At 45.3% G+C, this 13,953-nt stretch overlaps 1 protein-coding gene across 1 annotated transcript; it reads right to left on the bottom strand.

Annotated features, from left to right (window-relative positions):
- Nucleotides 1-5,399: 5,399 nt before the first annotated feature.
- On the bottom strand, nt 5,400-13,105 carry ripk4 (receptor-interacting serine-threonine kinase 4). Its single transcript, XM_040182894.2, has 8 exons — nt 12,737-13,105; nt 10,610-10,901; nt 9,829-9,977; nt 9,650-9,699; nt 8,320-8,478; nt 8,048-8,157; nt 7,241-7,466; nt 5,400-7,127 (listed from the first exon to the last, which is right to left on the bottom strand). The coding sequence occupies exons 1-8, from the start codon at nt 12,916-12,918 to the stop codon at nt 5,866-5,868; spliced, it is 2,430 nt and encodes an 809-aa protein (XP_040038828.2). The 5' UTR covers nt 12,919-13,105; the 3' UTR covers nt 5,400-5,865.
- Between the last annotated feature and the right edge of the window lie 848 nt (nt 13,106-13,953).

Below are 13,953 nucleotides of genomic sequence, written 5' to 3'. Positions count from 1 at the left end.
GGGCAAACTTCAGGGGGTCCAGCAGAGGCCCTGCAATGTTCTTCAGGTAGGTCAACACCAACCCCTCAAAGGATTTCATGACCGCAGACGTCTGGGCGATGGCCTCTAGTCATTGAATCCTTTCATGGAGAATTACTTTTTTGGTGCTTCTACACGTTAATCTGGGTATCTGGCATGTCTACCCAACCAAAAACCTTGGAAAAAAACAACTCCCGCGATTTGTCATGGTTCTTGTAAGTCAGAAACGTCATGCTTGAGTGACTGGAATGAACTTCCTTAACATTGCGTCGTCACAATGTAATGGGAGTCTCTCTTACATGGCCTCATGACTCTGAAGGAGCCATCTCACATCCTCTTTGCAGATCTTCAGTGCTGGTGGGGGGTTGGTTGGAGGAGGTGATTATGGCGGGGCAGTGGAGGTGTGAAAGTGGGCTGATTGAATGTGTAGTAAAAGACATTTAGGCCACCCTTTGAGTCTCCTCAGTGGGGGGCAGGTGGGATCTGGTCTCCTGTAGTTAGTTAGTACTTAAAGGCGTCTCCACACTGATGGGGGTCGTCGTTTGAAAACCTGTTTTTCAGCTTTTCTGTGTCCTCTTTCCCACCTTGATCTCCCTCGTCAATGAGTTTTTGGCCTGGTTGTACAGGGGGCTCCTGTCCCCACTTCTGTTGGGTCCACACTACGTAAATACCATGTTTTTTTTTTGTTTTACAGGGTAACATTAGAAAATATGTTAATTAATGAATATAAATAAATAATCCAGGACTGATAGGACTGTGTTTGCAACGGTGGTTGACTACATACAGATTAACACAGCAATACTAATTCATCAATGCCCGTTTTGCTGCAATATAGTTTGTAATATAGTTTAATTAAAGGTTTTGTGTGTGCATACCTGTTGCTGCAGATAAGAGGTTTCTTCCCTTAGAAACCAGGGTTGCAGGGTTTTAGAACAGAGGATGTCGCATGACTATAAAAGCCTCTGAGGCAAATTTGTCATTTGAGATTTTGGGCTATACAAAATGAAATGAATTGAATTGAATTGCAATCGCTATACCAGTAGATAGCAGCACACATGTATTTAAACATAATTAACCTTTATCATCATTTGTCAGACTTCATCCTGAATTGAATGGTTAAAGAGATCAAAGGATGAGAAGATCTAATGTCGGTCAAATGCTGTGTTCCAAAGAAAGAAATTTGTTACTATTTAGAAAATAGTCAGCCTTAAGTTCCTACTGATTGTGTGTTTTATGTTTTTTGTCATTTAGCTCCACCTCAAAGCCAGATTTTAGGGCATCTTCTGGAATGCAGAGAAACGCCACAGATTTAGAACAATATCTGCAGACTGGTGCCAACAAGAGGTTATGAAGGTATATGTCTTTATTACACACAAAAAATGTCTTGCATTGTAATCAAAAATCAAGTTTGTAAGTAAAAATATGTAAAGCGAGAATAAATTAGTTTTGCTTAAGAAACTAGAATTTGGGGCTGGAAATCCCCCCCCCCCCCAAAAAAACCTTTTGAAACAAAAAAGTTTGCAATGCAAGTTTGGACTTAGTGGGCGGGCCAGGATTTCTATTGGTGGGTTTGACCATCGACTATCACAGTAGTCGTTGGAGATCCTTAACACATGTCATGTTAGTCATTGTTTGGTATATTTCTGAAAATTCTTTTTATTGCAGATCAAATATTAAGAAATTATCGTCTGCACACACATACTCCAGTCATTGTCTGGAATTACTGATTCGATCACTTTTATTCCGGCTACATGTTTAATACCGTAAATGTCTGGATATACGTGCACTAAAATGAAAGTGCCGGCTAAATTGACCGCAATACCAAAAGACCTGTGAAACTTTCTGGTTTGATGAAACACGGCAAAGAAGCCTGACTAGTATATTGTCCAATGTTCAACAGTTCATCCCTGGTGATCGGAGAGGAAGAGCTGGAGACGAGACAAACAAAAACCGCACGAGAGAGCGCATACGAATGCCTCTGGATAATGAGGTAAATAATCAGTAAATAATCATTGACAAGCGCTCATGATAAACATTTTTTGTTGTTATCTATTTACATTCAGTTAAATCTCAATGAAGAAAGTGTGACTTAATAATAATACAGGATCCCGAATATAGAGTTTATGGCGAGTTTGGGCCATCTGCTGGCCACAGTGCAGCATTACAACGTCAGATACAAGAAGCTCTGACCTACAATAAACCTGGTTGTGAAAACAAAAAATCCACCAAAAAGATGGTGAAATATCTCTGTGCTGTGCACTGTTCCAACCTTGCCATGTCCCTAAAAACACAACTATCTAATGTGAAGATAAATACTTGCGTGATGCATCTGCCAAGTAAATGTCCTGGAGCAGAGGGCAGTATCCCAACCGACAGGGAGAGACATGTTCACTCGTACTGTACTTTGTTTGTTTATCAGGCAGCTAAGGCACAGTCAGCTGTGCAGCACTGCCATTGTTCCATCCAGATCACGCAGTTGTACAGAAGTCCTGTGTTCGCTGTAGCAGTCTGCCAAAATACAGTATTCTACCAGCAGAAGCCCATGCTCGTACCAGGCTTCATTTCCATTTATGAACACGTCAAGTTATGGCAAAGCTGGAATCGAGGGTGCCAAGACTTAGATCATCAGGAAACCGATTGAGACATGTCCACCGGTGACACGTGTTGACAGCAAAACAACAAAATGGCAACCGTGGTTACTGTCTGGGAATATTTCAGGGTCACAGATGATTTTCCTCTTGAGGTGGGTTTTAACCTCATCACACACAGAAGCTTTGTTTTTTTTCAGGAATCCAATTATCCACCTATTTTTACAATGATTAGACAAACCGTTTGGGTCACCATGTAAATAGCATCTTTTAAAAGGTTAAAAATGTGTAACGTAATAATGGGTCTTGGGGTGCTTCTAAATCTCAGCAAAGAGCTGTCGGTAAATTTCATAGGTGATACCTATTCACCTGCTGGAAGCCTATTTTCCCCCCTCATGCTCATTATTGAACCGATTTTCAATTGTGTATTCAGCCTTTGCTTACCACGTCGTATAATTCACCAACGTGTCCACCTCCATCTTTTCACCCTGACGCTGCATCCACATGTTGCAGCTCGCCCCAAATCAAGTTTGGCGAGTTCTGTGAGGTTAAAATAAGGGGAGGGAGAAAAAAAAAAAGAAGAGTGGGGAGCCCAACGCAACCTGTACAAGCTCTGTTCTCCCAGCAACCAATCACAGAGTGTAGAGCAGATGTTGTCACTGTCGGCTGCTGCCTTTGTTTCGAGATTATCGGCAACTGAAATCGAAAGGAAGGGTTGTGTGTGGTAAAAACAAAACAATAAATCCGGAATCATTTTTCTTTCAGAAAGATATACTTTTATTTCTTTGTCCCCTTTAAATAGATTACAGCCACTGACCCACCTTTTCATTCATAAGGGCCTTTCATCACTTTCACATGTTCTGTAGTTTACAAGGACTTTGTTGTTAGTCCATTGGAGCAGTGAGGTGTGACTCAGGCAAACTAAAAAGTTCCTATCACAGTCAAACCAGGTCTGACAAGAAGGACACCTTTAATCTTGGACATCTAAAGTACACGTATGCACCATCATGACATGTCCTCTTTATAAGACTCCTCTACACCTTTTGCGTCACCGTTTTCCCACCAAAACTGAGGGCAGAAGACTGCAGGAAGGCCTGAGGAAAACAGTCACCCAGCTGCCCTGACATTTTGGACGGGAGGTTACAAAAACACATGTTGGGCTGCTCATTAGCATAACGAAGACTGGGCCCCCGGGCGGGTTATTCGTCCTGAGCCCAATGACTAATGTGATGGGGGACTGACTTCATCCATCATTCATCATGTGAGATGAACAGACTCTGAACAAACTCTGAACTGAAGAGAGCGGAACCCGGAGGAAAGCAAATGACTCCGTGTAAGATCATCCGTGAAGATACATTGGGCAACTGCATTGTGTTAAAATACCTAATGATAATAACGGTAGCCCTAAAACCTTTTGGTCTTTAGATATGATCTTTCTAAATTGTTCCACCGGATGTTCTTGTTGGGATTTGTTGTTATTTTCTTACTGTTATTTTATTTTATCCATATTTAGAGGACAAACATTCAAATTTCAACAATATGTGATATGATGTATCATATCATGGAACATTTATGTTTGTACTGTCAGCTTTTGTTTTTCATGTGTGTATATATGTATATATATATATATATATATATATATATATATATATATATATATATATATATATATATATATTCCTGGGCTACGAGAACACCAGCCATAAAAACAGGACAATTCCAAGCAAGCGCTCGCTTTCTCGGCTTACAAAAAAAGCCAAGCCCTTGAGGCGTCAGGGAAGGCATGTTGTTTTTTAAAGGGTGATGAAAAGGAGAAGTGGTCTAAGGAATTAGCCAACAGGCTGCAATTGCAGGGAGAACATCATCACCCCTCATCGCCCATCCATCATCTAACAGCCTGGGATCCCCCTCGGGGGCAGTTCCCATGGCCAGTGCCAACCTGAACATGCTCTGTGGGGTCTGGAGCAAAGACATTAGAATAATAGTACTACTACAGGCAGGGCTGCAGATGCAGACATGCCAACCCTGTCCGACACATGTTCAGAGGGAGGCGGGTGGCGAGACTGAAAGATTCTGAAACAAGACGCTTTTCTCTAAGAAGCCTGCAGATTCATGTGTTGTAATTAAACTTTAACTTGTTGTGGAGAACCAGTGTGCCTCTGCATCATTATAAGATTAATGGAATCCTCAGTGTTACCTTTACAAACGGCTTGAGTCTATCAACAGGTCCTTTCTCGTTTGCTTCCGAAGACAAGTTGGGATTGAATTAAAACCAGAATTGAAAATCAGTATCCTTGTTGTATAATGTACAATATGCTTCAATAAAACAAAGTCCTAATAGTGCAGTTACTAAGCTATTGCCCATCTTTCTGCTGTTATGTATGCACATTTAACACAGGATTCATGCAGCCTTTCCAGAATACGATTCACACCTTTTAAGCACTTTCAAGGTACTTCAGGCAGAAAGTTCCAGACTCTTAAAGCCTCTATCATCAAATCTAGATTATTACTAATCAAATTGTAAAAATTAAGTATGAACTTCTTTCTACACAAAACAATAAATTTATATTGACACTTTGTGTATTTTACAGGCTCTTCAAATGAACTTTGAGTAAATATTTTGATCATGATTATTTATTGCCTTCTAAATTCCAGATCAACGGATCAAGGAGTTTTTTTGCTATGAATGATGAATGATAGACACGAAAATACATTTCATTGGGGTTATAATGTCATGCAATACATTTTTCAGGTTATTAAGCGATAATAAAAAAGCGACATGGTCAAAAAAAATACAAAGGTTGAAACAGTTTTAATGGATGATGCAGCACTGATAAGCAACAGGTTCAGAACACTGAAGGTCAACGATTTTTTTCATTTATTTTTCTAAGCTCTGATGATCTACTGCATTACTCTCTTAAATATGACTTACAGGCTAATCGGCTGCAGTGCGCAATTGTGAAACGTCCCCATAGCGTCACCGGTTACCTTATCATAACTTTGATGCTGGTGCTTCTGAAGTAAAAAATAAAAGAAATGTGCTAGTAAAAAAGTGTAAAAAAAAAAACTTTTCTATTCACAGTGTACATATTTACAATAAAGCTTTTCTGACCGGTAGGAAATAGCTACAGCGCTGAAAGGGCTTTTAAGTCCAAAACATTTATATGACCCCCTCGAGCCCAACACTGAGGTACCAATGGAGTATGAAGACAGACAGTGGAGATAGTTCTGTACAGGCTTGGCGGTGTCTTTGCCCTCGTTAGCAGGGTGCTGAGGTGCATCGCTCGGTGCTGGATTGTGGGCAGCGCTCCGTCAGCTTGAGAATGACCACTTTCCTCTGGAGCGGCACAGCTTCCAGTGGAGCTCCCGGGAGAGTTTCCGGCACAGCGGGTCGCTCAGCCGCCGGTTGCATCGAGGTCTTGGTGACCATGTCCTGACAGTCGTGCGGCAGCAGCATAGTGATGATGTTAGAGTATCCACCCTGCAGTGCCAAGTGTAGAGGGCTTAGCCCCTGCTCGTCCAACAGAGTGCCACCATCCGGACAGTGAAGGAGCAGCTCTCTCAGGACTTCACAGTGCCCGTTCTCCGCCGCCAGATGGCAGGGGCGGCGCAGGGCCTGGTCAGACCGGTACGGGTCCGCACCTTCTTCTATTAGCATCTTGACTGTGGCCAGGTGGCCTCGCTGGGAGGCCAGGTGGAGAGGGGTGAGTCCATGGGCGTTCTGGCCGTGAATCTCTGCCTGGTGTTTGATCAAGAGGCGAGAGGTGCTGGTGTGACCCGTCTCTGCCGCCACGTGCAGGGGTGCGTTCAGGCCGGTAGACATCATGTGAACATCCGCCCCTAGTTCGATCAGGATCCGCGCCACTCGGTACTGCCCCCTCTGGGAAGCCAGATGCAGCGGCGTGCGGCCCTCTGTCGTCTGCCCGTCGACGTCGGCGCCGGCCTGCTTCACCAGCAGCTTGACGATGCCCAGGTGCCCTTGCCAGGAGGCCAGATGGAGCGCCGTCCAGTCGTCCTTACCCCTGATGTGAACATCGGCACCGCGGCTCAGCAGCACGCGGATTACGTTCTCCTGGCCGTGCTGGCACGCGACATGAGCCGGCGTGCGTCCCTGGCCGTCGGTCTCGTTGATAGCCGCACCCCGGTCCAGCAGCAGGCGCGTGATGGCCTCGTCCCCATTCTGGGCCGCCCAGTGCAAAGCCGTGTACTGGTCCTCGTCCTTGGCATTGACGTTGGTGCAGCGCCGCCCGAGCAGAAGTTCTGCCATGGATTTTAGGTGCCTCTCTGTGGCCAGGTGCAGGGGGGTGGAGCCACGGGCGTTTGCCAGGTTGGGGTTAGCATTGTTCAGGAGGAGGAACTTGACAGCCTCCTCGTTGGCCAATGCGATAGCGTGGTGGAGCAGACTGCCTCCCCCGTCCAGGAGCAGATCCACATCCTGAGGCTGGAGGATCTTCATCAGCTTGGCCGTGTCTTTGGTCCGGATGGCCTCACACAGCTTCCGCCTCTGGGCCTCAGCAGAATCTGCACGGCAAGGAGGAAAAGTATGGGATGGAGGCAAACAACTCCTGATTGTATACTATTGTTAAGTTCACATGCATAATAGCTCCTGTTTTAGCTCTTTGAGAAGCTCTTACCGCAAGTGTTGTCTTTCTCAAAAGAAAGCGTGATAGAGTCTTGAGAGGAGAATGCTGAATCAGCAGAGGAGATACCAGACAGCCTCTTGCAGGTGTCTTCTTTGCTTTTGTCCTTCACTCGATCAAAGCTCCTTGAGATCCCAGAATCCACCTGGCTTAACAACTCTGACAGGCTGTAGTCTTTTTCCGGCAACATGGCTGACTTTGGACGCTTGTTGTCTTTAACCTGTAGAGCACAGGGCCAGATAGGCATGCTTAGACAAACTGGTCTTTGTCACAGCACCATTGCATTTACACCGAGGTACGCATGGCAGCCGCTCTATCACGACAGCTATTGAATGTTGTTGACATTATACTTATTTGCCGAACTTTTTGCTTTATTCAAAGTCACTTGACCACATGCGGAAGTTCAAAACAGCTTATCTTGTGTGTGACAGTGACAGACTTCCCCACGTCAACATTTAGGATGTTTGTTTCTCGTTAGGTACACCAGAGCAAACGCCACAGAAATGACAAAGCAGTTTACACTCAACAATCCCATCGGCCCACATTCCTCCTTTGTGATGCAACTTTTGTTCCAGATCAAATGTTTGTGTAACATATGAGTTGACGAGGTCATAATTACCTATCAATGGGAAATGCAAACATGACGTTTCAAAGAGGAGTCAAGCAAAGCGTTAAAATATGAAGTCGAATGGAGGTTTACATGCCATGTTTAAAAATCAACCCCCAAAAAGTTATCAAAAGCTAACGCCTAACGAAGACGACATTATTGGGAGCAGCTCACAGAGTGCCGTCATGTGGTACCTGGTCACTTGTGAGTGCGTTAGGCGACGTGGGCTCTGACGTCAATACGGTCAACGTCTTGGGCTCCTCTTGAGGTTTAGAGCAGAGCTCCTCGGCTTCAGATGTGATTTCTGTGAGGACAACAGCTCTGGGTCACGTTTCAGTACAAGCAGGGATGGATTAGGAAACACAAAAAGGGGGAGGAATGCTCAAAGTACGAGGCTTTTTAGGTAAAGGAACGTGATGGCTAGTATTTCATCAAGTCTTTTCAGTGTGACAGTGGCACAACGTACCCTGGAAGCTGGGTCTGGCATCAGGGTTACTGGTCCAGCAGCGCTGCATGAGGCTGAGGAAGCCTGTACAGGCGGAGGGCCGACAGCGGGGCACGGCAGCCAGGTCTGGACGCAACCCCCTCACCACCCGCACCATGATCTGAAGGATGTTATTCTCACCTAGGGGGATTATAAACATTCATGAACTTTGGTTTAGTCACCAATAAAATACAATATGCAATACAACAAGTCTAGTTTTTTTCCTTTTCCTGACGAGAACACATGGTTCTCGTCAGTTCTGATGGGCTTTATAGATAAAACAGCTATATTGGCATCTTCCCACATGCTCAGATAAGAGTTATTATTGTTGCTTCCGAGAGCAAAAGGGAAACGCTCTAAAGACTTTCCGGTCAAGGCCTCCTTTCTTGAAGTGGGATTAGCTCAGCCGGTGGTTCAGTACAAACCGGTATAGAGGTCTTAATCACGGGTGCTTCGCCTCCTATTGTGACCATGATAGCAGTCACAGAAGAAGGGTAACTAGGCAATCGCTCACTTTTTAATTATAATAATAACAATGCATTTTATTTGTGCTACAGAGCCAGTATATAGTAATAAAACCATTAGGTCTGGATAAACAAAAGTGCAGCCAGTGCCAACCTGGAAACCCTCATCCACGCACTAAATTTCTTGGAATCAACTGCTACCTGATACGCCTGGGATGACTGGAATGCACTGAGTAAACAGGTACAGTGCAAGACCTGTACACGTACACACACGTACACACACACACCTCCAAAAGGTCTATGTTATGTCTTCATTGGAAATTATTAAGACTATTTCTGCCAATATTACAAAATAGATGACAAGTCAGATACATGATTAATGTTTGACTCAGTAGATAAGAAGTATCAAACGCCATCTCTTAACTCTGAGCGTGACTGGGGTCGTGGTTGAGGACCTTTGTTTTCAGAGTTTTCACATCAATATTTCTAAAATGAGCAAATGTAGAATAATCAGATATTAAGGAAATGGCTGTTATGAGTCAGAGAGGCAGTACAAGCTTAAATATAGCACCTATTGAATGGATTGCCATGATATCGTCCTCAGACATCGGAAAAGGTATGCTAAAGCATGCTAAAATGCTAAAATAACATAGCGAACATTATACCTGCTAAGTATCCCAATGTTAGCATTGGCATTGTGAGCATGGTAGCATGCGGATGATAGTGTTTAACTTTAATCATCATTATAAAAAACTCAATGTCAGTGCTCCAAAAGCAAAAGCGTTTCAGACAGGAGGTTAATCCTAAAGGCAAAAGATTTCATCCATGAATAATAGTGCACGTCTCACCTTGGTAGGGCTTCTTCTGAGTGAGAATCCCCCAAATGACAATGGAGAAACTGGAAGGGAAACATGAAATTGAGAAATGTCAGTAAAGAGAAAAAAAACAATCAAATAAATAACTTTTGCTATGAAATCTATCCCCCATAAAAAAAACCACATTTACACAAAGAGCTGACTAATCCAACCTGTATACGTCGTGCTTGGTGTCCGACACTCTGTCCTTCTCAATGATGCTCTCGGGTGGCAGGTAGGCAATGGTGCCACAGAAGCCGTCTCTGCTGATGTCATCGGCCCGTGACAGGCCGTTCCACCGGGCCAGGCCAAAATCAGATATCTGAGAGGGGAAGAGATCTGATAAGACCCTCAAAAAGAATTTGTTCTCATAGAGCTCCGTGACATTGATGACTAACGCTGAGTGTGACAGGCTGCTAAGCTCCCATTATGTGCACTCAGTGGCACCATGAGGGCAACGCAGCCGTGTTCCAGCCTGCCAGAGAGGAGAGGCCCTTCACATTCGTGCTGAGGAGTGGAAGCCCACGCTTTCTCATACACACGTTCACGGGAGGGAGAGCGCTTTAACTTGAACCTGTCGGGACAGGCCCGGGTGAGGTGTTTACATCCAAGTATTAAACTCCAGAGAAGACGGTTCCCACCCATCACTCACAGTACACTGGGCTGTTTGGAGGTTGGACAGGAGGTTAAGAAACACACCCGTCCGCCCTTAGAGTGTGACGGGCTGACATTTGTCAAATTTACTATAGAACCCCTAAATCTGACTTTCAACCAGCTTCGAATTAAAATAGTTACACTTCAAAAGAACTCAGCTTACATATGCTATCAGTGAGATGATTGAGGATTCTTTTATCACAGTTTTTGACCAACAATTTAGCAAGCTTGTGCGGACTTCCACTCAATGCAGGAGGGATTGGAAGCACCAATGACGGCACCATGTGACAAACGCTCTACCTTGACGTGATAGTGAGCGTCCAGCAGGATGTTGGCCGGCTTAAGGTCCAGGTGGAGCAGCGGCGGGCTCATGCAGTGCAGGAAGTTCATTCCCACCGCGGTCTCGTGTATGATGCGGAAGCGCAATTCCCAGGGCAGCTGCTCGGTGGCCAGCAGGGTCTCCAGGGAGCCGGTCTCCATGTACTCCATGACGAGGCCCTGGGGGTCCCCGCAGATCCCGTACACAGGCAGGATGTACCTGAACTTGGCGGCCTCCATCTTCTTGGCCTCCTCCAGCAGCTCTGAGCGCTCCCTGTGATTTAGAAGATCATTTTATGGGGCCACTCGGCGAGACAGACTCTTCTGCTGGTGACTAAGCAAATTCCAGAAGTGCAAACAAACCGCGGCTGAGATGAAACATTGTTTTTAAGCTTGTTTGTAACCAAATCTTCCACATCCATTTGATAGTATTTATCAAATTCACCTCCTGATTAAACATTGACCTGGTGATTCACTGGTCTTGCGTTGCTCATTTAGCAGGACCCTTTCGCATAACTTTTGTCCAAAGCCAAATTCCAACACATTACATGTAACCATTACTGTGCTCACAGAGATGTAAAATGTCACTTCAGCAGTGACCACTGCAGGAGTCTAGAACTCATTGACCACAGTTCAGACCGAGCTTGTGCGTGTCCGCAGGCCCTTCCCAGCCTGGAATGCACAGGGAGGTTTTAACACAGCTCTTGTTCTCTGTTGCTCAACCTTTGCACAGCTCTCCCTTTATCAGTCCACCGGCCCCGCTGACATGCCTCAAACACAACGTCTGTAGGTCATCCATGACCTCAGCGCGCATATCTCCATTTTTCCACAAACACTTAATGAGGACAGGTGGGAGAAAGATAAATCCCTAATGGCTGCATTGGCAGGAATGTGCTTAATTAGCTCAGAGCCGGCCGGCAAATTCTGTTGTTGTTCTCAGACGAGGCCCTCTGATGTGAAAAGTGTATCATGTCACTAAAAGTATCTCTATCTATTGGGAGAGAGCCAGATTGTAATGGCTCTTTAGCGTAAATGAAGGAGGCACAAGCCCCCCAGTATCTGCCAGGCAGGAATGAACAAAGCACCTGAGAATGGGAAAGGATTTGTTAGATTAATCCACCGTCTAATCCCAAATGCTCCTCAGCAGCTCCTTTAAAAAAAAAAAACAATATCCCCACTTTAAGCGACAGGTCCGGTAAGACCGGTTCTACAGCTTCTTTTATTGTCTGTGCCACACAGCGGCCGTGGGGAGAAGAGGTAGACAAAGGTGTCTTTCAGTCCCTTTTTCTGGTCAATGGAGGCTCCAGTCAAATGAATGTTTATGTACTCGGAAGATGACAGATGATAACATCGTGGTTTGGGTTCAGCTCACGCCTCAAGTGGCACTACAGGTTCTGAGAGGGGCCGAGGCGGAGAGTTATTGTGCGGCGATGTTGTCATTTGTCTGAAAACGACAGGCAATCACACACACACGCACGCACACACACCTACACAGTGTGTATGATGGTTATGCTAAATGCTAAAGAATTCAAGATGCAGTCTGTGAATTAACAGTTAATGAAATGCACATTTATTTAAATCATCCCCTCCCAGGGGCTCACAGATAAGAAGGTTTATTGGGGTTGGTGAACTTTTCATGTTGGGGTATAGTTCGGATAAGTAAACAGCTGTGGGGCTCACAGTTGTCCCTGTAACACAACCGAACAGCTGCCCAGATATCTAAAAACGTTGCCTTCTGTTTGCTGCTGCGGCCGACTCAATAGCAGCACTGTGTGCCCGGACTAGCAGTAGGTGAGTCACACTTTGCCTGGTGTTCACCTCTCAAGGACTTTGAGGCAATGAATGGCTTTTCATCGGAATCCAATCCAAGTTGTAATCCGAACCTCAGTCTGTCTGCTATTTGTCATAAAACTGGTCATCGAGAGACAAACCACCAGACAAGAGCTGGGTGAAGACACGCTTTTGGATTTTATGATCTCGTACTCAAAACACAAGTAAAAAGCGAAATATCTTCTACATGAGCATTGTTTTAGTCTACTTTATAGAGATCGATTTATCTTTTTATGGTAATATGGTAATAATCCATAAGCTTCAGCAGCTGGAACTTACTTGTCATCCATATGAAGGCAGGGAGGGCACTTTATGGCCAGCCATGTTTTCCACTGTATGTGCCGGACTTTGTATACTTGTCCAAATCCACCTGAGCCTATTTTCTCCCAGCTGCCAAACTCAGGGGAGTCAAAGGTCCTCAACAGCCCCATGTTGCCATGGGGAGAGTCCGGTACGTCCATGTCTGCGCTGAGAAACCCACCGGCTCGGTAAACTCCGCTTTTATATCCGTCTCCAAGGCTCAACCTGGGCTTGTGAACAGACACACTGAACTGCCTGCTTGTGAGCTCTTCCTTGTTTTTCCCCTTGTCACGCTCAGGGAGGCCCCTCCCTCTGTTCAGGTGCAGAGAGGGGCCGGGCCTGGTGCTGTGACACCATTTCCTGGTTTTGAAACACAGCTGAAAAGAAGAAGGAATGCTTCAAGGAAACAAGACAAGGCACAAGGCACCACGCTGCCACGATGTCCTGGCAGTCACCTCTCCAGACGCCCTCCGGTCACGGGCGCTCTCATGTGTCCCAACGACGAGGCGCATGAGAAAAGATCCACACTGAGCCGGAGCCCTTGAAGCGAGGAATGTGTCATTTAATGGAACACACCTTTGTCCCACTGAACACCATTATCCAGCCAAAAGCCCCTCGAGGCAGAAGGAGGGAATTTGTCGTAACAATGAGCGGGTTGAACAGATGCTTTGGGGACTTATGAACTGACTGTGCGTGTCCCGTTGTCCTTAACAGCCAGGGATTGTAATGATGATGCATTTTTTCTTTAGGTTCATTTAGTTCCCTGTAAGGTTAGCTCCAGGTCAGAAGGAGGCGAGCAGGCGTGTAGCTGGTCCGCTGGTGGGAGACGTAAATGATTGCTTTCTTTCCTTATTATAAAACAAGTGTGTAAACCAGCCATATCTCAGCCTAGACTGTTTCATTAGCCTACATAAGGAAGGCCCTGAATGTGAGACATCCAATGTCAAATGTAGGCTCAATTTACATTGAAACATATACTTCATTGCAATAACCTGATCCTGTTTTTAAATTACATTACAGGTCATTTAGCAGACACTTTTATCCAAAGCGACTTACATTACACTTCAAACCCATGGCTTTTTCACATTTTTGCCAAACTTCGACATAGAACATGGGGCAGCCTGGACTCGAACCACCAACCTTGTGCTTTCCAGCACACCTTCTCTAACCCCTGCGCCACGACGACCCCAGGACCC

This window comes from Gasterosteus aculeatus, chromosome 7 (genome assembly GCF_964276395.1).
Source record: "Gasterosteus aculeatus chromosome 7, fGasAcu3.hap1.1, whole genome shotgun sequence".
Taxonomy (NCBI): Eukaryota; Metazoa; Chordata; class Actinopteri; order Perciformes; family Gasterosteidae; genus Gasterosteus; species Gasterosteus aculeatus.
This window is presented reverse-complemented; position numbering and strand designations above follow the sequence as displayed.